The sequence below is a fragment of the Crinia signifera genome, chromosome 2 (assembly GCF_055691185.1).
Source record: "Crinia signifera chromosome 2, ASM5569118v1, whole genome shotgun sequence".
NCBI classification, from domain to species: Eukaryota; Metazoa; Chordata; class Amphibia; order Anura; family Myobatrachidae; genus Crinia; species Crinia signifera.
Genome location: NC_139218.1, coordinates 186,099,326 through 186,125,953, shown reverse-complemented (window position 1 = coordinate 186,125,953; position 26,628 = coordinate 186,099,326). Strand labels below are relative to the sequence as shown.

General features: G+C 43.6%; 1 protein-coding gene across 6 annotated transcripts in view; it reads right to left on the bottom strand.

Moving 5' to 3' along the window:
• PHACTR4 (phosphatase and actin regulator 4) overlaps positions 1–26,628 on the bottom strand; it is a 77,316-nt gene that overhangs the window by 24,954 nt on the left and 25,734 nt on the right. For 4 of the 6 annotated variants that reach the window (XM_083173332.1, XM_083173336.1, XM_083173333.1 and 1 more), the window contains 4 exons: positions 1,670–1,810; positions 1,346–1,426; positions 1,166–1,273; positions 784–1,071 (listed from right to left, as the gene is read on the bottom strand). In XM_083173332.1, the coding sequence (XP_083029458.1) occupies positions 784–1,071; positions 1,166–1,273; positions 1,346–1,426; positions 1,670–1,810 (618 nt within the window). Of the gene's footprint in view, positions 1–783; positions 1,072–1,165; positions 1,274–1,345; positions 1,427–1,669; positions 1,811–6,265; positions 6,327–26,628 lie in introns of those variants that run through there. The other 2 variants (XM_083173331.1, XM_083173334.1) reach the window with 2 other exon arrangements.

Genomic DNA, 26,628 nt, shown 5'->3' with positions numbered 1-26,628 from the left:
TTGCGTGACTTTCAACAGGGGAGAAGCGAGGAAGATACCTTTTTACTTATTGATTGGAGAATTCAACTCAAGATTCTCACACTCACAAAGCCCTCATCTCCCTTTACACTACCACCCGCTCTTACCATTTTTGCGATCATAAAATAAACTTCCGAAGAGCATGAATTGTAAGAGTGTGTTCTTCCTTGATGTGGCACAACAAAACCAACATTTCTAAACAGCTTAACTCAGACAAATCTTTCTTTTTTCACCCTGACAAACTATGGTTTTAGATTCAAACATCAGACACTTATAGATGGATGAAGAGACAAATTGAAAATCGGACTTCTAAAAATGGATATTACCACATTTCAGAAGTATGTGCATGTATCACTGTCATCATGTAATCACATCTTACATGAAAGCCTATTCCAAGTCTCAAAATACCAGCAGAGTGTAAAACATTTCACTTGTAAACACAAAAATGAATCTCTAATTCTGATTAAATAGATTTTTTCGCAGTTGTTACCTAATCAGATGATTCAAAAGAAAGTTGGCAGATATCACAGGCTGTGAATGATTGTCCACTTCCAGCATATGATAGAGCATCTTTGTCACCATTTATAATCACAAGTTATATTTCTGCCCTTCAAGCTACAGTGGAGCCAAATAGCAAGTTCAGAATTTCTAAGCAGAGTATTCCGATATATAGAAAAAAGTCAAATAAACAAACTCTGGAAGCAACAAAATAGAAAAAGAATACCTCAGTCATCTTTAAAAAGGTCAAGCATACATATTCCTTACCCATTAAAGGATTGCTGTTTCGGTGTAGAGGCTTAGGAGGTGGTACAGGAGGCTGTTTAGGTGCTGAAGGGGTTTGATGAAGTGTTCTAGGTGCAGGCAAAGGCGCACTGTTCGGTAACCGTGTCGCAGAGGGGGGCTGTACTGGTTTGTGGCTCTCACTGTGATCTTGGGAAGCTGATATGGAGACAGAAATTGGTCTTTTTGGAGGTAAGAGGGGTGGTTTTGAAGGTTCCTGTAAGACTTCCTGTGGAGGGTCTACTTGAGAATTAGGACGGTGTTGTGTGGAATCTAAAAAGATAAAGAGATTGTTATGGAAATGGAAAGATTCATATTTGAAAGTCACACAAACATGTATGCAAATAACAGCCTCGAGCAAAGCTACCTTTTCGACTGTTCCTTTTTATACTCTTGTTATCTTCTTGTGGCTCTGTGGTCCCTTGGCTCATGTGCCCATTTCTTAGAAGAGGGGATTCTGGTATTACAGGAGTATCTGAGGGATAGAAATGTGAAATGAACATACATATCACATAGATAACACAAAGATAATGAACTTGGTACGTACCTTCCTCTGGTAGCTCCACTAAGACGCCTCTCTTTATGAGCTCTTCCCTGGGCTTTCTCATGGAGATCTTTCTTTCCAATACTACAGAGTCAAGACAAACATAACTTAGAACACATTGAAGAGAATAATAAAGTAATTTAAAAAAAAAAACTTAAAAATAATATGCAAGGAAAAAAATACAAATTCCATATTCTAGAACTGTAAACCTGGTAAAACTTAATTTTGCCATGCTATCTAAATACAAACCACCAATTCTGAAAATGTGGGGTCATCTGGAACCAATTAAACATTACTATGCTATCCATAACAATTCTCTGACTGTACCTTCTGAAGTCTCACGAAATGTATCACTGGGCTTTCTTTTCCGCCATTTCCAAGGTTTAAAGAACTTGCCTATCCCAGAGAACTTGCTCTTCCTCTTGGTAGGGGGAGTTGGGGGCATGGTGGGAGGATCCCCCTCCTCTGCTGAGGGGAGAAAAAATATAGGTTATTCCTTATGATGTCAGGGTAAGGTGACATATGAGGGGTCACTGTATAGCATAGTTATTATTAGCTCACAGTTGGAGGATCAATAACACTCAAAAAGTACATTTCCATAGTAATTGGCCATTTCTAAATTGCAAAGACTGACAAAAGGAACTGCTACAACTGCCATGGATTACTATACCGTGCAAATCACTGCACTCTCATAGTACAGAAGTTACTGCCTTGTGAACATAAAGTGCACTACAGATAGCTATGCAACAGATATTGGTACTTGTGTACTTTCACGGCTCCCACGATGTGCATCGTACAGGGAAAAATCGCATCGCATGCGATCTCATGCGATGCAATGTCATTTTGGTACTTGTGAGTTATCCGGGCTGCCGATTTTGTCCTTAACTTAAGGACACCCGACCGATGCGATGCCCGCGATTTAGCCCAAATCGGGGGCATCGCGTCGGTCGTGGCCGTTATAAGGGGCCGCGACGCGATGCCCGCGATTTCCCATAGACAGTAATGTTAAAAGACACAATGGACCCGATTTCCCATAGACAGTAATGTTAAAAGACGCGATGGACCCGATTTCCCATAGACAGCAATGTTAAAATAAAATGACAATGTGAAATTGGCCAATATGGCCATTTCACATTGGATATGTTTTAAAAAAAAAAAGTTTCATGGCCCCCCACCACCGTTAACGCCACCCCGCTATTGACGCCAACCCGAAGCGTGGCGAGCGCAGCGAGCCCGCGAGGGGCGGCGGTACGCGTCCTCCGACCTTTTCATACCCCTACTATCCACTAGGGCGTGGAGTGAGAATAGAATAGTGTGGCGAGCGCAGCGAGCCACCGAGCCCGAAGCGTGGCGAGCGCAGCGAGCCCCGCGAGGGGACGCGGATACCTTCACAGGTATCCGCGTGCCCTTGCGGGCTTCACAGGTGTCCGCGTGCGCTCGCCACGCTTCGGGCTCGGTGGCTCGCTGCGCTCGCCACACTATTCTATTCTCACTCCACGCCCTAGTGGATAGTAGGGGTATGAAAAGGTCGGAGGACGCGTACCGCCGCCCCTCGCTGCGCTCGCCACGCTTCGGGTTGGCGTCAATAGCGGGGTGGCGTTAACGGTTGTGGGGGGCCATGAAACATTTTTTTTTAAAACATATCCAATGTGAAATGCCCATATTGGCCAATTTCACATTGTCATTTTATTTTAACATTGTTGTCTATGGGAAATCGGGTCCATCGCGTCTTTTAACATTACTGTCTATGGGAAATCGGGTCGGAAATCGGGTCCATCGTGTCTTTTAACATTACGGTCTATGGGAAATCGCGGGCATCGCGTCGCAGCTCCTTATAACGGCCACGACCGACGCGATGCCAACGATTTCGGGCGCGATGAAAAAATCGGCAGCCCGGATAACTCACAAGTACCGTCATTTTTCACAAAAATTATGGACATGAGTAATGCACCCCAAATGTCATTTTTCACACTGTACCACCCCCACTATCAACGCCAACCCGAAGCGTGGCGAGCGCAGCAAGCCCGCGAGGGGCATCTGTACGCATCCTACGACCTTTTCATACCCCCACTATCCACGTCGGCGTGGAGTTGAGAATAGAAAGTGTGGCGAGCGCAGCGAGCCCCGCGAGGGGACATGGATACCTGTGAAGCCTGCGAGGGGACACGGATACCTGTGAAGGTATCCGCGCCCCCTCGCGGCGCTCGGTTACTCGCTGCGCTCGCCACACTTTCTATTCTCAACTCCACGCCGACGTGGATAGTGGGGGTATGAAAAGGTCGTAGGACGCGTACCGCCGCCCCTCGCATGCGATTTTATCAAAAATGCACAAAACCACAGGAAAATCACATCGCATGCCACTACATATGGCATGCGATGGGAGCCGTTAAAGTACACAAGTACCCAGATATTTTTTTTTTAAAATATACAAATAGATAATCCTTACTAATGTATTTATTTATTAGCAGTTTCTTATATAGCGCATGCATATTCCTCAGCGCTTTACAGAGAATATCTGAACATTCACATCAGTCCCTGCCCCAGTGGAGCTTACAATCTATATACCCTACCACATGTACACATGCACACAGACATTCTAGGGTTAATTTGTGTTGGAAGCCAGCTGCCTACCAGTATATTTTTGGATTGTGGGAGGAAACTGGAGTACCCGAGGAAACCCACGCAAGTATGGGGAGAATATACAAACTGCGCACAGTTAGGGCCATGGTGGGAATTGAACCCATGACCTCAGCGCTGTGAGGCAGTAATGCTAACCATTACACCATCCGTACTAATGCTTTAAATGGCAAACACCTTCCACATACATTTGGAAATATATGCGAGGAAGCCACCAAACTGCATTTTGGGCAAAGCTTGCTTGAAATAACTAGTCATGACTTATCAGTTTACCCATTGTGATACTGCGGACTTGTGCTACATTTCAGCTGCCCTGTAGTGGCATTATCGGGTGAGGTAAAAGTTACAAATAGAAGTATTTTTCTGCCGACAGAAAATCCTTCAGTACAAGCTGCACAACAACAACGGCTAGGTCGACTGTCAATCTAACTATTGTCGACCTAATCCTTGTGTCGCCCTTCCAACCATGCTGACCGTAGCCACGTTGACATATTTGATGTGTTGACCTAAGCCATGTCGACTTTATATGTGTCGACCTAATGACAGTATATGCATATAATATGAAATCTTTAGTGCAAAATAATTACCAACATGTTTTGAAATACATTATGTTTTGCTGTGGAGAATACAATGTAAGGTATTCACCAATGCAAAAAACAAATCCTGTATTTTGTTCTTTAATCCCTGTTATTGAATTGTGAAGTTTGCCAAATGTTAATGCTGCAAGATTTGATACAAGCTTTCATTTTTTTAGGAATGTGACTACGACAACACTCACGCAAATCCTTCCACACAGATCTATCTAATAGGAAAAGGCATCTTGTAACATTCCCAATACATGTGTTAAAAGACCCTATAGGATAATGACCTTATTAGAGTATGTACGTAATGCAGTACCATAATGAGGACATAAGGGCTGGTCTCATGAGTCCTGTACATAACCACGCCTCCCAAAAAATGACATCTTACTGTGAAATACTTCTAGTTCCAGCATTTGTACATGTGGATGGTGCTAGTAGCTATTCGATTTAAAAAGCACCCTCAATTTATGTTAAAATACCCCATGACAACACAATTTGCAGACTCAATAATCTCATGTGAATGTGCATGCGTAGTAAGATAATGTGTTTTAGATTGTGTATTTAGCCTACCCTTTCAGCGGGTGTGGATCGTATTGTCGACCAGACTTAAGTCGACAGTCATTAGGTCGACAGGCTGCGCTCAACCTGTCGGCACATGTCGGTTGTAAAAACAGTGAAAAACCCAAGCCAAACTTGCGACCTGTCGACCTAACCCAAGTCGACATTCACCCATGTCGACCTAGAACCCTGTCGACCTAGAACCCTGTCGACCTAAGTCGGGTCGACAATACGACTGTATCCCATTTCAGCATGCCGTCTGCTGTGCTTATTATTATTTGTATAGTGCTGTACAGATCATATTAGTCACTCCCCCATTGGATCTTACAATATACTCATACTTATTGATGTGTGGACACAAGCTGCAATTGACACACCAACACAGATTCCAAAAATTGTGGACCACCTCTGAAACATATGCCCTATTGTTATTTTACCTTTTAAGTACCTACAACATAAAGGATATCATGGCCTGACATAATGCTTTGCATTTGGTCCATTTAATGTACATAAAACAAACAACTACTGTGGTGTGTAATCACCTAAGGTAGCTTTTACCAATGACAGTGCTGTCTACAGGTGCAGTGGGAGCCGTCACTGTACGTTGCACAATACAGGGAGTGTACAGCAATCAATTAAGTCATTTAACACTACAAAATTCAACAGAGGAATTGAATAATAAAATTATATCCTGAAAAACAAGTAGTTTATGGGTGGATATGCAGGGATTTTGCTGGGATCCCAAAAAAATTATGATAATTTTGTATATACATATACACACACACACACACACACACACACACGACTTCCAGCCTACAATTGCGAATTCTACAGATTGCCAGAATTTATATGTTCAAAGTCACAGGAAGAGGGTTATGCAGGTATAGGTGACTTAAATGTGAACATTTCACATCCTACTAGAGATACAGTAGTTACATACATGTAAAATATTATACATTCAAATAATGTGCAAAGTAGCCAAAGTGACAGGGATCATTAATACACAATGCTAAAATATATATACACAGACAAGTGCATGTTTCAAGTAACCTAGTAAGAGGTCCCATACTGTAGCTCATTTCACCTAGAATAAACAAGCAGCATTGCTGTTCCACAAGGGTTAAGTCTCCCCTTTGTTAGTACTCACCCCTCAGGGCCGGGATCACAGGACGGGAGAAAAATGCTTGCCCCATTAACACCCACAGTACGCTCCCTCTCTGGGGTAGGACAGAGGCTGAGTATTAAATGCCTCGCTGAGGAAAGGGGGCAGGATGATAAAGACAAGTGGGACTTTATTGATAGAGTACAGCACTCAACCGAGACACTCATATACACTGGGAATATAATACCAGTGCCACCCTCTTAACTCTTTCCACACCCCTTCCCTGCAGCAAACAGGATTAACAGGATCTCAGACGTAATGATCACTTATGTCTTCAACAGAAACAATAACAGCGAGATTGTGAGAGGAGATTCTACAATCTGAGTGAGAACGTCGGTTCTTATAAAACATTTGGGGAGTTGCTAAATTTAAATAATGAGTTTTACGCCTCTGTGTGAAACCTGCATATATTTCCTGTATACTTACAGCCACTCCCCACAATTTCCTTCCCTTTAACTCCCCCAGACTATAGCCCTGCTCCTCATAGGTCTCCATATAATTGCCTATATTAAATACTTCTCTTTTTCCATTTAACGGCTCACTAGGACTCCTCCTCATTATTTCTGCCTATAACTCCACCTGCCTCTCCTTTAAGATACTTCATAATTCTTCTGATCTTCCCAACTCCAGCTGGGCACCCTAGCAGGTAAAGCAATATTAAGCTTATAGTATAATATGCTATTCCAGCAACACAGAAACAGTAACTAACAGGCTATTCATATTTTAACTAATACACATCTTCTATCACAACGTACCAGCCAAGGTTCCCATATGCTTCACTGAAATATTACCTGGCAAAAGGGGTTCCCCATGACTCAACAAGTGATTCAGTGCCTACCCCTCCCTCAGTGACAACATCCTATGTTCTCCTGGTATGAGCCATTCTTTTCAAGTGCTACACCTTCTTCATACTGCACATATTTCTAAAAAGTGTAAATACAGAAACATCTGCTCACACAATATACATGTGACAACGGAACTTTTCCATTTCCTTATGGTATTTATCAACAGGAGACACTAACAAAATAGTAAAACATACTTTATAAAATAATATCTATTTTCCTTTACTAAATATGCATGCCCATTCAAACTTAACTTTACTGATAAGGTCTATTTAATTTTACAGGGTTTTATTTATATGACAGCAACTTAAGGACTGCATTTTTTTTCAAATCGTACCAGTAGCCTGGAGCCATACTTCAGTACTGCTGTGACAATCATAATGAATACACCCTGCCAACACAGTGTCACACACTGATGCAGAACAAGGACAGATTGTAAAGCTGGTCATACACTTCAGCCTCCAATGCGATGCACATGGTACTGCGCACCAAACCTGCTGTCAAATACATGCAACGGCACTTTCTATGCGATTGATCGCCACAATAGCATTGAAAAAGTGACCAAACCACATGTATATCACCCCATGGCCACCTTCACAATATAGAGTAATACATGTTTAGTATCCCTTATCGGAAATGCTCGGGACCACGAGCATTTTGGATTAGGGATTGGATTATTCCGGATTTTGGAGTACATACTCCCCTGGTTCGCCGGTGTCCACAACAACCATCAGATTTGTCTTTAGCAGCGTCACCGGTCCCAAGGATGCATTGCAAAAAATCCCAAAATAAATATTTCGGTTTTGGTATATCCGGATAAGGACTAATATCCAGTGGCTGTCCCCCCTCTTTGCATTTGTAGATTAAGGTTGTCGGATCCATTTACCATTTGAATACAGTTTTATATTGCTTAAGATTACAGCAAACAAAAATACTTTACTCAATGCAGACCACCATAGAGGTGCAGTTACCATAAGCAGCGCATATTAAATACATCTGCTTTCTCTCCTCAGAGAAGTCACATGCAATATTTATTTGTTCACTTGAGTCCCTGCCCCAGTGGAGCTATATTATATGCCCTACCCACAGGGGTAGGTAACATTTTTTGTGCCAAGGACCGTTTGTATGGGGAAATAATCCTTCGGGGGCCATATGTAAAAATGTCTCTTACAAATTGTCCTGCTGCAGCTGTCCCACGCTCCGGTGATTAGGACTGACAGTCTCCAGCTGCTGTTGATTAAGAGGAATCTCGCGAGAACTACCGACCTCTCGTGAGAATTCCCCTGTACTTGACTCCCGGCAAAGCTGCCAGGCGGGTGGGAGGGCCACTCAGACCGGCTATGGGGGCCACATACGGCCCCCGGGCCTGAGGTTCCCCACCCCTGCCCTACCACATGTACACGCATTACACATTCTTTCTGGGTTTATTTTGTTGGGAGCCAATAAACCTAACAGAATATTTTTAGGTTGTGAGAACAAGGAGTATCTGGAGGAAACTCAAACAAGTAGAGGGACAATATACAAACTCTGCACAGTTAGGGCCATGGTGGGAAACAAACCGATCACCTCAGTGCTGTGTGGCTGTAATGCTAAATATTACACCATCCGTATTGCCCATGTGGGAAGTATCCCTAGCACATTTGCAATGGCAAATGAACCCTAACATCAGGGGTGGGAGAGTTTAGCGGTCATTATAAACATTGTGAATGTCAACATCATGAACCCCAACTTTTACAATCAGTAACAAAATACAAAATTTTGAAAGTTAAAAATAACTTTCAACTGTTTACATACATTTCTGCAAAGGTTATAGCTTGCAGCCTGCTGAACAATTGGCCATATTTTAGGGATAGAAAAATGAATCCCTACAGTACATCAGTAGTAGCACAGCGGCGTACTCCAGTCTCAAAATAACACAAAAAGATTTGGTACTTGTTTCCTAGCACGGCGCCCATGATTTTGATCGTAGTACATCTTATACAATCGCATCGCATGCAATATAGCAACATGCGATGTGATTTTTAATTGTACAAGTACCCTGATGGGTGCTTTCAATGTTAAATGCACCCCCCACTATCAACGCCAACCCATCAGGGTGCTTGTACAATTAAAAATCGCATGCCATTTGCTGGCATGCAATGCTATGCGATATTTCATTGTACAAGCACTCCTGTTAATTTAACATGAATATCGCATCGCACACCACTAAGTATGGTATGCGATGGGCGTCGTGCTAGGAAAAAAGGACAAAAGATTCTATAACTACACGTAAGAAAGACTTACAAATTTTATTAAGTTACCACACACAGCTATACTAGTAAAAAATGGGCCTTATTCAGATCATTTTGAGTTTGGGGTACGTAGCACAAAATAAAAATTGTATGTACTTGGTGCATGCACCAGATCCATACTGTGCATGTGCAGTAAGGGTCGTGCATCATTGGACACACTATGGATACAAACGTCACATTGACATTCTTCAGCCATTTGGGGGCAGGGAGGGGTCTGTGATAGTGATGCAGGTGATCCAATGCTGGATCCTAGGATGCAGCATAGATCACTAATGCATGCAGAACTGATGTCACATGCCTCCTGCTGCATTGCTGCTACTTCCAAGTAAGCACAAGTAATGCCTCCAACCACAAATTAGTCCCTATGTGCAAATCACACAGAGGGACCAGAGACATCTACATCACAGGAGCAGTGCAAACAATTCAGTAATAAACTCCTGTTTGCTATCCATCTGCATAATACAAGGGATAAAACCTAATGCAGTCTTTCAACCTAATTGTACATAAGTGCTTGAGCTATTTATGGTTTATTCAATTATACCCCTTGTACACCGCCCACTGTGCAAGTACCTGGCATTTTTGAGTGCCGGGTCATTTTGCTGGGCGCAGTCTGACCTCTTCACACCACCTGCAAATTTAATGGTTAAAGCTTTTCAGCACGGGAATTTGCTGAAAAACCCGGGTTTTCCTTGTGTGTGAAAATGTCAACCAAGGTCACCGATCCGTATTTTAAGACCCGGGTTGACACTTTCACACTAAAGAAAAACCCAGGATTTTAAGCGAATTCCTGGGTTGAAATACTTTAACCCGGTAATTTGCTTCTGGTGTAAATGTGGTATTATAATGGGCTATCTTATTCCACCCTTTGTGATTTTGAATATTCAACCATTGGTCTAATAATGCTGACCATCTATCTAACCAACTTTTCTAAAACCATCCAACTAGTTGGTTGGATAGAATAAAAATCTGGTACCGTATGGGGGCAAATGTCATTTTACCAATTTGCTCCAAACATCGGGAAATGGACAAAAACTGTCACTCAGGCAAAGTACTGTAGTTAAATCGGTTGGTCATAAAAAATATGACAATGCTTTTATCTATTGTCCTGGGTTTTTGGGCAAATTGCTGCTTGTCATTTGCTTCCTTAAAGTACCAGATTTTCAGTCCAACCAATTTGATGAAAGTTGGTCTAGTGTATGGCCAGCAACTGTTCTCAAATTGTGGGTTCTGGTCATCTCATGTTGCTGACTGAAAGGCTAATGACTTCTCACATCTGTCAGCCAGTGATCCAAGGAGTCATCAGGCATCTCTGCTCCCACTCCAGCCTTTCCTTACAGATAAATCAGGTAGACCACAGAGACTCAGAGGAGCCAGCTTTCAACAAGAAAGTCTGAATTGGTGAAGAACATTTTGTAAGTATGTGCAGCATGGGGTTTATCTGCAGGAACCAGGTGGTGTGGTCAACAGAAGGGGACAATAAGCACAGACTTTATGGTTATGTGTCTGTGTGTGTGTGTGTGTGTGTGGGGGGGGGGGGGGGACCAGACAATACTCATTAAGTAGACACCTACTGCCTCCCGTCACATTAGTGATCACGTCACTCTGTAATGCTACTGTGCTTCGCCTACTGACCATACATGTGGTGGACTTTCTGGGTAACTTGCTGAGGTCCTGTAATAAATGTTATTGTCTGACAGGGTCCCAGAGCAAAAGTTTAATGCCGATTCAAAATAATAATATATAGGAGTGAGTAGGGTAATCAATTTAATTATAACAAACCTGCCAATGAAAGTATCTTGGGCTTCAGCATTGGTCAACATAACCAATCTCACCATAAGACATAGCTTTCCATAGCCTTATGATTATTATGTAATATATACTCTACATTAATTCTTCTAAAGATATTTAATCCAATGTGGTTTATTTGAGATGGAATGCGACCTGACCACTTTGTTTTTATATGGTTGATATCTATTTTATATCTATTGTTATAATTCAATCAACTTATCCAGTCAGAGCTCTTATCAATTAGATTTGTTTTGTTGGGGTTGCAATTATTGAGCAGCAGGATTGCTCTTAATAAACATCACATTTTTTTTTTTTTCATTTTAAGAAAATAAAAACGCTAATAGCAACCAGGCACCCCCTATATGGTGTGTGGTATCTGGCAGATTGCATACCATATTATTATTTTTGGTAAAAAGGGTATGATTAATATAATTCCTAGGAGGAGATTAAATGGTTTGTTTAGGCGGCAAAATATGAATGGGTGCCTGACAGGCCAAATCAACTGCTAGGCATACTGGGCGCGATTCATATGGGCACTCATGTTTCTGCTCACAGGCTAGCAGAGATGGGTGAAGAATGAGGCTCTGGACGCTTTTTCATCTTAGGCCCGTTAGTTTTCAATTCAGAGGTTTTAAATGGCTCAACTCTGTGCTTTTGGGCGAAAGAAAGAGAGAATGTGAGAATTAAAACAACTGTACTGCCTAGTAAGGCACCTATTATCACAACCCAAAAAACTGAAATGCCTCCTAGAATCAAAAAAACAATTAAACTGTATAAAGAATATTACATTTCATAAAATGTAGAAAAAGTACTTTGGATTCACTTTAAATCCAGAATTCTATGGTAAATAAAATAAAAATGGCTGCAGTTCAGGGGCGGAATGAATTTAGGTAGCCGCTATTCAATTGCTCCCTTTTTCACTATTGATGCTGTTAAACGTCTGTTAAGTTAACATGTTATTTGAGGAGAAAAATAAATGATAGATTATATAGATAGACTTGAGGAATGGTCAAGAATGTGGTAATTACAGTTCAATACCATAAAATGCAAAAACCCAAAAGGCTAAATATAGTATCAAGGGTAATATAATGCAAACTGTGGGGGAGGAAAGGAATTTAGGAGTCACCATTTCAAGTGAATTAAAATGTAGAGAAGCAAGGCAACAATGAGAAAGGCAAATCAAATGTTTGGTTGCACAGGGATAGGTAAAGTATTAATAATGGCACTGTATAGGTTATTGGTGTGGCCTCATCTGGAATATTGTATATAGTTTCGTAGACCATCTCTCAGACATGCACTGAAACTGGGAGGTAGGTTCAGGGGAAATTATTCTTCCTGTAAAAGTATTGGCAAACAAGGTATTTACAGAGAACCTGTTGGGTTATGTTCCCACTAAATATTCACCCACTATTTCATGCATGTGGACTGCACTTTTGAAGCGTTTTTGCTGTTCAGTGTTGATTCGGCCTTCTGCTTGGGGTTGTTGTCCTTTGAACTTGTAGTATCTCCCTTTATTTTGTACCACCCATCTTTCCTTTCATTTTAACAAGATGTCCAGCCCTGCAGCGGAAAAGCATCTGCACAACATGATGCTGCCATCACCACGCTTTACCAATTTGCATTGGAGCCAAAACGCTAAATTTTTGTCTCAACTGAATACAAGACATATTCATATTGTAGCAAAAGTACTGATGTCTTCTGGCAAATGCAAAATGTGTTTTTATGTGATTTTTCTTCAGTAACTGCTTCTCTCTAGCCACCCTTCCTCAGCCCACTGACCTCTCCCATACCCTCCAACATGCTCTGCATTTTATACCCACTGATACAGAGTGAGGGTGGTGGCTTGAACACTGGGATCTATTACTGCATGATCATTTCTGAGTGTTTTTTTTTTTGGGGAGTAAAAAAACAAAACAAAAAAACAGTTAAGCTGTTAACAACCCAGGGCTATTCAATTAGAGCCCAATTTACTTCTTGCACAGTAAATACAATGTTAACAGGTAATCTGGGATAAGTGTCTGCACAGCGGCGTCCTGAAAACAGGCTATTTAACAGATTTTTTTTTTTTTGAGCCTGCTCAGTCATGAAAAGACCCAAACCTCATTAACTGCATCCTGAAGGTTACCAATGGGACTAATTGAATAGCCCCACTCCTTTAACTAGCCATATATACTGCTATACAGTATATCATAACACAATACACACTATATTAATCCAAGTCATCCGGTGCAACCTGGAAATAATTAATCGGAACTCTGCAACATTATGGGTTGCCGGGCGACCAGGATCACTGCACCCAACGTCACATGTCATCCGAAGTTACATGAGGTAACCCGTATGCTATATCTAGATCTTACACCGCTATTGGCTAAATGTGACCACCTGATTTACCCAACAACCGGGCAGGGTGAAGATAGCTATAGATCGAGTGCAATAACACTGTCTGTGACCCGCAAGTTCCGGGTGTCACAGAAAAAAGCGATTTATTAATTTTGTTTCTTCAGTTTTAGCTTGTATTGTAAACATAACTGGTGACATAGATTGCATTTACATTTCTTTCTTTCTGCCTCCTATTCAAGCAATATTTTATTATGTATTTTAATAGATTGGTTAATCTAAATAGATTTGATTGGTCATGTGACCTAAATGATTAGGGTATATAAAGCCAGCCATGTTCATGCAATGATCAACATTTAAAAAAGCTACAAGGTGTAGTGAAACACGTAAGGATGACATTGCCACCCACCTCCCCCCCAATCACAGAGTTCCTGTATTGTAGACTGCACCAGTCAAACTGCTACTTACCAACAGGATAAAAACCATCACTGATTTGGTCATTGGAGGTATGAGGACATTTAACTACACAAAGGAACTGCAGTAGGAGCTTGTTATTTGTGCCATCTTGGGCCACTCCTGGCAAAATCTGCACTTTATCCATTCTCCCTCCAGATGACAATTTGGGGATCTAATTTACCATTCACAGGCCTGTAAAAACGGACTCTCTAGGACGCCTTAAACCATGGGTCTTCAAACTGTGGCCCTCTAGATGTTGTGAAACTACATGTTCCAACATGCATTGCCACATTTTTTCCTATAAGAGCATGCCAAAACTGTCCGGGCATGCTGGGACATGTAGTTACACAATATCCGGAGGGCAGCAGTTTGAAGACTCATGCCTTAAACTCTACGGTTGGTGGGGCTATTAAATTCTGACTTATTCATTTTATCAATTTTAATTCTTAATGTAATTGTTTTAACGCTGCTTATTTACTTGTCTTTTTTATATTACTTTGATATTTTTACAAATACACTTAAAATGAAAATATACGGCTGGGGCGTGACCATGGCAGAGCGGGTATAGGGAAGCGTGGTATGGGAGCTCCTTGGAATACATCCTGATAAAAAAAGCAAATGCCCTAGCCGGAGAGTGTTGGAGGGAGCCAAAGGCTGAGAATACTTGCCGTTTGGTGCTCGGAGAGTGCAGGACTGAGCTGGGATAATCTATCGTGTGGCTGGCAGCTTGGCTGGCGGCAGTGCAAGCCGGCTGACGGAGTGAGGACGCGGGGCGCACAGCAGTGACGTGCGGCAGCCACGTGCCGTCCAGATGGTGGAGAAGCCGGAGAGGCGCTACGGGAGGGGAGCTGAGCGGCTGCACGGGACCCTGAAGAGATATCTACAAGAACCAGGAGGGGAGGTGCAGGCTGGAAGGATTGCTGCATCAGGAGTGGCTAGCCAGAGACGCTGAGGCTGGGCAGACGGGGGGAGCGCCCCAGGAGAGAATCCCAGTGGCTACACAAGAAAACTCTGCATGATCCTACCTGTAGCTGTGGGGGAGACAGCTGAAGAGAGGCTGCAGCAGTGGGTCAAGAGCGGAGAACAGGGCGTCTGGGGCAAGTACATACTTCAGGAGGAGAAGCCTTTTGTCCCCTGTATACCCTGTGCATCTTGCCTATGAAATCCTTTCAACGGGAAAAAGATTGAATTGAAACCAGCTGAGAAAGGAGTACAAGATGGGGAAAACAGGAAATGCTACCGCGGCCGCACGGCTAGAAAAATATGCCCGTTCACAGGCTACATCGAGGGCACAAACTCCATCATCCACTCCTATGACAACACCTGCTAAAGGCAGTGAATCCCAAGAAACGCCTGATGTCACATTACAGCAGGTCCTGGAGGCGATAAAAGGCAGCGAACAGAGACTGACGGAAAAAATCATTGATATACAGGCAGATATCACGGTCATGAGACAGGATATAAAAAGTGTGAAGGAGCGAGTTAAGGAGGCTGAGGATCGAGTCTCAAAACTGGAGGACAGTAATAACCATCTCATTACAAAAGTGGGGGCCATATCTGATCAGATGCGAGAAATGAAAAACAAAATCTCAGATATGGAGGGGAGGAGTCGCAGGAACAACGTGAGATTTGTAGGGCTACCAGAACGGGAAGAAGGGACAGACCCTATTAAGTTTATGGAAAGCTGGATTAAGGATAAATTTGGTAGTGAACCATTTTCCAAATTCTTCTCCATTGAAAGGGCCCATAGAGTACCCTTCAGACCATTGCCCCCAGGAGCCCCTCCACGGACAATGATAATCAAGATGCTACACTTCTCGGATCGGGATACGTTGCTTCGTTTGGCCCGAGAACAAGGACCAACGGAGTATAATGGGACAAAAAATAGGAATTTAATACCTACCGGTAATTCCTTTTCACGTAGTCCTTATGGGATACTGGGAATGGTCTTAAGACATTGGGGTATTAGAGGGTATCCGCAGGAGACAGGCACATCTATAACTTTGAAGCTGGGTGTACTGGCTCCTCCCCTCTGATTCCCCACCCAGGAACCAGTTAATGAAAAAACTGTGCCCGAAGGAGAATGAACATATGAGAGGAATAACTTATATGTCACCTATGTAAACATAAGTGTGAATTGTGTGGTGAGATTCATGCCAGCACACCCGCATTCATAAAAATAATAAACAACTATAATACCACCAACTAGGTCTATTTTCTTTAACAAAGGTCACTGAACTAGACCTTATAACCAGAAGACAATAAAATGAACTTCTGAACTTTAATAAGCAGAAATAAAGCTGCAGCCAGACCCCCGCACAGGGCGGGCGCCCAGTATCCCATAAGGACTACGTGAAAAGGAATTACCGGTAGGTATTAAATTCCTATTTTCACTAACGTCCTATGGAATACTGGGAATGGTCTTAAGACATTGGGGATGTCCCAAAGCTTCCAGAAAGGGAGGGTACGTGCGGAGACTGCTGCAGTACCGCCTGCCCAAACTGGGTATCCTCTTTGGCCAGGGCATCAAATTTATAAAATTTTACAAAGGTGTGTTGCCCCGACCATGTAGCAGCTCTACAGAGTTGCAGAGCCGACACACCCCGAGCAGCCGCCCAGGATGCGCCCACCGATCTGGTGGAATGAGCCTTTATAACAGAAGGTGTTGGCAGGCCTGCCGTCACATAGGCTTGTTGGACTGTAGTCCTAATCCATCTAGCAATAGATTGCTTAGATGCAGGGTGTCCCTTCTTTTGTGCGTCATACAGGACGAATAGACAATCTGTCTTCCTGATCCTTGAAGTCCTCTGGACATAAACACGCAAGACACGCACCACATCCAGGGATACCGGAATATCCGGTGAACTAGACGCAGACGGGACTACAATGGGCTGATTAAGGTGAAAAGAAGAAATCACCTTAGGGAGGAATCGCGGGTTTGTTCTCAACTCCGCTCTGTCTGAGTGAAAAATTAGATAGGGACACTTACAGGAAAGGGCTCCCAATTCAGACACTCTCCTAGCCGAGGCTAGGGCCAAAAGGACCACCGCCTTCCAGGTAATATACCGCAATTCTATCGACTCCAAAGGTTCGAACCAGGAGGATTGAAGGAAGTTTAGGATGACGTCCAAACTCCAAGGTGGTGTAGGAGGTACAAAGGGAGGCTGGATGTGAAGCACTCCCTGAAGAAATGTTTGCACTTCCGGGATGACAGCCAATTTTCTTTGGAAGAATATGGACAAGGCCGAAATCTGGACTTTTAATGAGCCCAGACGGAGACCCAAATCCAATCCCGCTTGTAAGAAGCACAGTAACCTGTTTAGGTTAAACTTTGCTGGGGGGACCTTCTGCTCCTCACACCAACCCACGTACTTTCTCCAGATTTTGTAGTAGTGGGTGTTTGTTACCGGCTTTCTGGCCTGAATCATCGTGGTGATAACCGATGAGTGCAGACCTTTCTGAGCTAAGATTTGCCGTTCAGCCTCCATGCGAACAAACGTAGCCGCCCTAAATCTTGGAAGACGCAAGGGCCCTGTGTGAGTAGATCTCTCCTTAGAGGCAGGGGCCAAGGATCTTCGATCAGCAGGCTCTGTAGATCCGCGAACCAAGCCCTTCTTGGCCAGTCCGGAGCCACCAGAATGGCTTCCACTCCCTGACTTCGAACCCTTTTTAGAACCCTTGTCAGCAGTGGTATGGGCAGAAATAGGTACACCAAGGGAAACACCCATGGAATTGTCAGGGCGTCTATCGCCACTGCGCAGGGATCTCTGGTCCTTGTGCAGTACTTGGGGACCTTGTGGTTTAACCGGGATGCCATCAGATCTATCGATGGCTGGCCCCAACGGTCCACAATTGCTGCAAAAACCTGTGAATTCAGGCTCCATTCCCCGGGGTGGAGGGCGTGACGGCTCAGATAGTCCGCCTCCCAATTGTCCACACCCGGGATAAAGATGGCCGACAGAGCCACCACGTACATTTCCGCCCAAGCCAGGATCTTGGAAGCTTCTTTCATACAAGTCCTGCTTCTCGTGCCTCCCTGGCGATTTATGTAGGCCACAGTTGTGGCGTTGTCGGACTGTATCTGGAGCGCCCGACCTTGTAGGAGATCCTGGGCCTGTAACACTGCATAGTATACAGCTCTCAGCTCCAGGATATTGATGTGGAGTCTCGCTTCCCACCGAGTCCACTGACCTTGAAAGGTTCTGTCCATGGTCACAGCACCCCATCCCAGCAGTCTCGCATCCGTCGTGAGTCGCACCCAATCCTGGATGCCAAATTTCCGACCTGCAAGCAGGTTTGACTCCTGAGTCCACCATAGAAGGGACTGCCGGAACTGATGCGACAGAGAAATCCTCTTGTACATCAGGAGATGGGAGCCCGACCATTTTGACAACAGATCCAGTTGGAACACCCTGGTGTGAAAGCGTCTGAACTGAATGGCCTCGAAGGTGGCCACCATCCTGCCCAATAACTGGATGCATTGGTGAACTGACACCTGAGGTTTTGCCAAAATCACCATCACCAGGGATTGTATGGCTTCCATCTTCTCCCGAGGGAGGAAAATCCTTTTCAACTCTGTGTCCAGGAACATTCCCAGAAAGAGGATACGACGCGACGGCGTCAGAGAGGACTTGGGGATATTTAGGATCCACCCATGCTCGGATAAAACCTGTCTGGTTCTTGCTATATCCTGCAGCAGGACCTGTTCCGACCTTGCTTTGATCAGCAAGTCGTCCAGGTAGGGGATAATGTTGACACCCGACCTCCTGATCAGTACCATCATTTCTGCCATCACCTTTGTGAACACACGCGGTGCTGACGACAGGCCGAATGGCAGCGCTCTGAATTGAAAGTGCAAATCTTTCAACACAAACCTCAGGAAAGCCTGATGTGGACCCCAAATTGGTATGTGGAGATAGGCGTCCTTCACATCCAACGATGCTAAGAACTCTCCCTCCTCCAGGCTTGCTATTACTGCCCTGAGGGACTCCATCTTGAATTTGTGAACCCTTAAAAAAGGGTTTAGTGACTTTAAATTTAAAATGGGGCGTACCGAGCCGTCCGGCTTCGGCACGAGGAACAGGTTGGAGTAGTAACCTCTTCCTTGTTCCTCCAATGGGACAGGTGTGATAACCCGTGACGTCAGTAGGCGTTGTATTGCCTGTTGCAGGTTCACCCGATCTGCCTGTAGGGCCGGCAGACCTGATTTAAAGAACCTGTGAGGGGGAGGCCTTTCGAATTCCAACCTGTAGCCGTTGGTAATAAGATCCCTCACCCAGGAATCCAGGTGAGAGACTGACCACACTTGGCTGAAAGCTGACAGGCGACCCCCCACCTCGCAAGTGACTCCAGGGTCGGAACCCGAGTCATGCTGCAGGCTTAGAGGCAGAGGCATTAGCGGCACGATCCTGAGATCCTGTGTTGGCGGGCTTTCTGAACCTACCACGGCCCCCTCTGGCGGCCGAGCTGGAGCCTCTCGCCCTCTGCCTGGGCCTGGAAGGCCGAAAGGACTGAAAAGCCTGAAAGGACTGGGATGTATGCCCCTGAAAGGGACGTTTAGCGTGAGTGGAAGCCGTCGGCAGAAAAGTCGACTTGCCGGCTGTAGCCTTGGATATAAGGTCGTTAAGTTCACTACCAAACAACTTTTCTCCCTTAAAAGGCAAATTTTCCACACTACGTTTGGACTCTGGATCAGCTACCCATTGTCTCAACCAGAGGGCCCTGCGACCCGAAACCGCCATTGCGGAAGAGCGAGCATTTATAGCTCCAAGCTCCTTTTGAGTGTCACATAGGATCTTTGCAGTATCCTGGATATGGCGAAGTCTCTCTCCAACTTGCGCCAGTGACATATCTGCCAGCATGCCTTCCTGGATTTGAGAAGCCCATGTATAAATGGACTTTGCCATCCAACAACTGGCGAGGACAGGTCTCTGAGACGCCCCACTCGCTGTGTACATGGACTTAAGGGTAGTATCCATTTTTTTGTCTGTACTGTCCTTCAGTGTTGCTGCCCCTGGCACGGGGAGAACCACCTTCTTGGACAGTCTGGACACTGATGCATCCACAACCGGAGGCTCTTCCCACACCCCTCTAGTGACGGGATCAAAGGGAAAGTTGGACTTAAACCTTTTAGACAGTTGGAAACGCTTTTCAGGTTGTTTCCAAGCCTCCTTAAACGTCTCATCAAGGTCAACTTGTTCAGGATAAACAATTTGCTGTTTCCTTTGGGACCCAAAAAACGGGTCACCTTCCTGCGTGTCTGCTAAGGGAAGGTCTAAAACTTCTCTTATTGCTATAATAAGAGGTTCCGGGCCCCTGAGGGATGATTGTGAATCAGGGATCAGAGCCCCGTCGTCCACGTTATCATCCGTGTCGTCACCCGCCTGCAGATCATCATCTGAATCAGGCAACATGGCGGTCGCAGCACGCTTCTGTGACTGGCCCGTGGTGGGATTCATATTATCCACCCGTTCGGGCAGAACTGATAAGTCCTGCTGCACCTGTTTGGTCTGCACTGTATTTGCAGCCAATTGAGTTGACACTGCCTGCAGCATGGTTTTAATGCCTGCAGCCCACTCAGGCTCTTGCGAGTCTGATTGAAGAGTACCACTGATCTGGGGTGGAACCCCTGTTTGAGTGGACATGCACTCTTCACAGGTAATCTGTGAAGTGGACTTAGGCACAAACTTGCTGCTGCAAATGAGACAGGTTAATTTCCTCACCATGTTGAAGGAATAAATAACCTTTTTCCCACAATCACAATGAAATATATGTATATAAAATCAATGTGCAGTGTATAGCAGCTATATATGTGTGAGCTCTATCACTGGAAGTGTGTAGCTTAACCAGCCCGTGGGGGGAGCGCTCAGATTACACTGAGGAGACCAGCACACCCTGTACAACCTGAACTCCTATTTAGGAGTTGGTAACACGCATAAACACAGAACAGTGTGATCAATTAAGCGATTTTAGCGCTAAATACACTTGCTGTTTTCTGCAGATTTCCTCTGTCCAACACCTCACCGCTGAGGAGTGATCTGGAGGCAGTAATGGCGCCCAGGGAGAAGCAGGAAGTAGTGTATGCGCGCTCAGAGCTCTGGCCTCGCTCCGCTGAAGCCCCCCCTACTATGATGGCGCAGGGGCTTCACTGATCTTTATACTGGCACTGGCTGTCAGTTTTAATGGCGCCCTTACACTGAACAGCGTTTTGTGGTGGGATCTGCCCTGGTAGCCCAGGGACTGTCACCCGCAGCCAGTCTGTGACGGGGGGTCTGCGCAGCCCCTGTGCAGGGTACCGCGTCTGCCGCCGCCGCCATCTTGCCGCACGATGAGCCGGGGTACCCCACTGTGGGGACCCCAGTTTCTACTCACCACAGACGTCTTCGGACTGTGTCAGGAGTGTGCGGCATGCTGGGGGTGAGTATCACTGCAGCGCAATGCCCGTGAGTACAAACACCCACTCAGGACAGTGGTCCTGCAGCGGGGACAGCTCGGTACCTTAAGAGGCCTGCAGCTGAACCCTCCTCAACTGACTCCCTCGAAGCAGGGATACTGTGAAGTCCAACACAGTAACCCCAAAATAATAAAAGAAATTAAACTGAAGACAAACTCTCTGGAGCTCCAGCCGTGTGCATCCTCTCCTGAGGGCACATTTTTCTAAACTGCTTCCTGGGTGGGGAATCAGAGGGGAGGAGTCAGTACACCCAGCTTCAAAGTTATAGATGTGCCTGTCTCCTGCGGATACCCTCTAATACCCCAATGTCTTAAGACCATTCCCAGTATCCCACAGGACGTTAGTGAAATACTGATCTTTCCAGATTTTGCCATGGAGATTCAAAAGGAAAGAGCCAAATATATAGAAATAAAAAGAAGGCTGCGAGATAAAGGACTAAAATACTCCATGATGTTTCCAGCTAAATTGAGGGTGGTTGCAGGAGGGGAAACTATATTTTTCCAAACACCAAATGAGGCAGCAAAATGGTTAGATAATTGGGCTCCAGGAGCACACCAGCTGGCAGGCATTGAGACATGAATTAAGTAATTTCAAATTCCAGGGGGCTCACCGCACGTTGGCGGTCCGAGATTAAAGCCCCATAAGATTCGGTAACAGGGTAAAAAGTGAAGGGAACTAGGTATACCACAGGGGGGAGGTTGGTAGGGTGGGGAGTGTTATATGTCATGTTAAATGTTGTTTGTGTCTTTGTATCCAGTATTGCCCTAAAATTTTGATTGGGTTTGACATAAGACAATGCCCAGAATGGTAAGAATACTATCATGGAATGTGAGAGGTATGAATGACAAGGTAAAGAGATCATTGATCATGAATCAAGCGAAACAATACAATGCTGATATCACCTGCTTGGTCGAAACCCACCTGGTGGGCAATAAGTTAAGATCACTCAAAAAACCCTGGGTTGGCCAGATTTATCATGCCCCGTTTACTACAGGCTCCAGGGGAGATTCCATCATGATCAAAAAGTCTCTTTCTTTTGTCAGTAAGAGGGTGAAAATTGATACCCTGGGTCGGTATATATTTTTGGAATGCTCTATTCATTCAGTACAGATGTTTATTTTGGCAGTGTACATCCCACCTCCCTTCTCGTTTAAGGTCTTAGTAGAGGCTGCTGAATTTATTTCCACCTCTCCGGACCTCCCGTGATCTGCACCGGAGACTTCAATAACATTCTAGACACTCAGATGGATAGATGGAGCAGATCGCCGGTTGGAACGAAGAGGGGGAATGGTGGATTTGATTGCTTTAAAGAGAATTTAGGATGGGTCGATGCATGGAGGGAAAGAAACCCAAACAATAAGCAGTTCTCATGTTTCTCGACGTCACATCACTCGTTTTCGAGGATTGATCTGATGTTAATATCAAAGAAGTTAATGCCTAGAGTGTCTAATATAGAATATAAGTCCAGAGGGATTTCGGATCATTCGCCGGTACTGCTGGAATTAGAAGATGGTAGTGTTAAAAAAAAAATATTTTTGGAAGTTTGATCCTAGGTGGCTAGGAAAAATGGGTGAGGCAGATAAGTTGGGGAAACAATGGGAGGATTTTTGTCTAATAAATAAAGGGTCGGCACCTATGAATGTGGTCTGGGACGCTTTTAAAGCATTCAGAGGAACTTTGAAAAAAGAGGTTAGTAATATAAAAATGAAAAAGCAGGAGTAATGTAACAGACTTGGGAAAAAAATGTGAGATGTCAGAAAGGCTTTATTTAGAAAATACAGAGGAAAAAAGAAAAGAATGGATAGAGGCACAGAGAGAATGGATGGAATGTATAAGAGAAGAACACTCTAAAATGCTTCAACATAACTCATATACCAAATATACAAGTTCAGACAGATCTGGAAATTTTTGGGCATTTATAGCGCAAACAGAAAGTCCCTCTACAATAATAACAAAAATAACTGACACTACAGGGAAAGTAGCCGTGACGGACTCTGATATTCAGGGAGTCTTCAGGGACTACTTCACTAAAATATATGAATCCAGGTCGTTACATAGTCAATCAGAAATTGAAGATCTTCTGAATAATATAAAATTCCCCACTTTGTCAGCAGATGGTAAGGAAAACCTAGAAGCGCCACTAAGGCTTCAGGGAAAAAAAGATGCTATCAACCTCCTTCCAAATGGGAAATCACCGGGGTTAGATGGTATTCCAGGGGAAATCTATAAAAAATACTCAGAAGTGTTAGCCCCTATGTTACTAGAAACACTCAACTCCGCTTTTCAGGAAAATAGCCTCCCTAGATCAATGTTGGAAGCAAAAATCGTGGTCCTTCTGAAGGCTGAAAAAAATCCCATGCTACTAGATTCCTATCGGCCAATTTCCTTAATATCCAGCGAAGCCAAAATCCTGGCCAAAGCATTGGCAATAAGATTAAACAGACATATTGAAGAAGTAGTACATAAAGATCAGACTGGCTTCATGCCAGGTAAATCTACCTCTCTAAACCTTCGCAAACTTTATACCCACCTGCAGATTTTGCGAAGGGAGGATCCATGCCCGGCGGTGATGTCGCTCGATGCGGTAAAAGCGTTTGACGCTATTGAATGGACATACCTCTGGGCAGCAATGAGATCACTTGGCATAGGTCCCAAATTTATTAAGTGGGTGCAACTATTATACTTAGCACCAAATGCCAGAATGGCTATAAATGGAGGCATTTCACAACCATTTCCCCTTTATAGAGGGACAAGACAGGGGTGCCCACTGTCCCCCAGTTTGTTTGCCTTGGCAATAGAGCCACTGACATGGATCCTGCGCGACCATCCGGGAATAAATGGGTTTAGAACAGGTATAAAATCAGATGTAGTGGCATTATATGCCGATGATCTTTTAGTTTTTCTGGCTGATGGTGTTGGATCCATTCCGGTGGTGTTGGGAGAGATAGAGAAGTTCAGCGACCACTCAGGGTTCAGGGTAAACTGGGGAAAATCAAGCATCCTTCCAGTTAGGCCTGGGACCCTGGCTGGTCCTCGGACAGATGTTCCTCTTAAAAATGTAGACACGTTTAAATATTTGGGAATATGGATCTCTCGAGACCCTAAAGAGTATATAAAATTGAACCTAGAGCCATTATCATCTTACTTAAATGGTAAGGTAAAACAATGGGGCAGATTACCACTAACTACAATAGGCAGAGTAAATCTTTTAAAAATGGTAATCCTGCCGAAATTTCTGTATGTGCTACAGCAAGCACCTTGTTATATAAAGATCTCCTTTTTCAGAAAAATAAATAGTATTTTTTCCTCTTTTATATGGAAAAATGCGCGTCCTAGAATAAAATTACAAACTTTGAGGAAAAGAGGGAATGGTGGCATGTCTCTACTTGACCTCAAATTGTACTACCTATCTGGGCAAATAATATCATTAGTGGGGTGGATGGACGGGGCAACAGATAACAAAGGGATAAAGGAATTAGTATTGCAGAATGGAGGGGGTAATACACCCTTACAAAAATTAGTAAAAGGTCAAGTTTTAAAACGAGATCCCCCATTGGTTACACAGGCAGTGAAAAGTTGGAGGGAAGCGAGGTGGACCATCCGCTTTGGGATGCAAAAGGTTTTAAGGAGCTTAAAAATCTTCAGGTATCCAAGGAATGGAGTCCACATAGGATCACATCCATGAGTCAACTATATGTGGGTGGAGAATTAAAATCATTTAACCAATTACAAGAGGAATACTCGCTACCCTCATCTTATTTCTATAGATATGTACAATTGAGTGTTGCATTAAGTAAACAATTTAAGGGATCACCCCCAGAATTTAGGGTCTCCCCAATTAAAAAGATATTGGCAGAAAGCAATAAAGTTAAAAAGGTGTCAAAAATCTATAACCTTCCATTGTGGGTGAAAAATGAGGAAGGATTGACTAACCTAAAGGAGAAATGGGAAAGTGATATTGGGCGGATAGATATAGGAGGAGTGGAACATCGCGGTTGCATCAGTGTATAAAGCGACAAATTCCATCAGAGTTCAGCAAATACAACTATTTCTCTTACACAGATCATATATCACCATGAGTAACCTGGTGAAATTTTGGGGGGAAGACATCAGATAAATGCCCAAAATGTAACAAGGCACCAGGCACGTTCTATCATTTACTATGGGAATGTCAGGAAGTTCAGGGGTTTTGGGACAAGGTGAAATCGACCCTGGTGAAGTTGGGGATTGAGGAGGAGATCCTCACATCAAAATGTTGTCTATTAAATATAACAGGCGATGGTGTAATGAACAGAGATGATAAGGCATTTATTGCCAATATGTGTGCCTTAGCAAAGGTTATGATAGCCAGGACATGGATGGCAAAAAAGGCCCCGGACTTCAAAGGTTGGAGAGCACTGGTGGACTATACGGTCCAACACGAAAAACACATTTATATTCACAGGAACACTTTAAAGAAGTTTAATAAAATCTGGCAAAAATTGTTTAAGAAAAAAACAAAAAAAAAGCAAATAGATTAAGGAAATAATTTTTGTATAAAAACCCTTGACGGTTTAAATATAACTCACAGAATAAATATGAAACAGTTGCACAGTAAAGTATATTGCACTGGAAAGTTAATTGGTAGTACACGAGTAGAATACACGTATCGATCACATAAAATTATAAAAGGATTAATAATACTGTACATTATATATTTAGAAAAGTTTATTTATTTATTTTTTTTAGTAAGAAAGGGGTTGGTATAGAAATAGAAGCTATCAAGGTTCACCAATGAAATAAAGATGAGAAGGTATAGATGGAGCCACTATAAAACATATATACACTATGTTATCATGAACGCCATATTTGTATTTATAAGATAACAAAGAATGGTAAGGGGCAAAAAATATAAAATAAATATAAAAAAAAAAAAAATTATAATAAGTAAATAAATATAGAGGGGTAATTGTAAACCATGTAAGCAAAGAAATAAGATGCATCACCAGGTAGGGAGATCTTTAAATAGAGGGGGTAAAGAAGATTCTATCATCATGCGAGAACAAACTAAATGGTAGGGGCAGCACTGGATGGATATGTATGTTGTATGTAAGTGTTTATGTAGGTATGTCAATGGCCAAGTATTTTAATAGGTTAACAATATGCGGGGCCTATTGAACTACTCATGGAACTGTATGATGT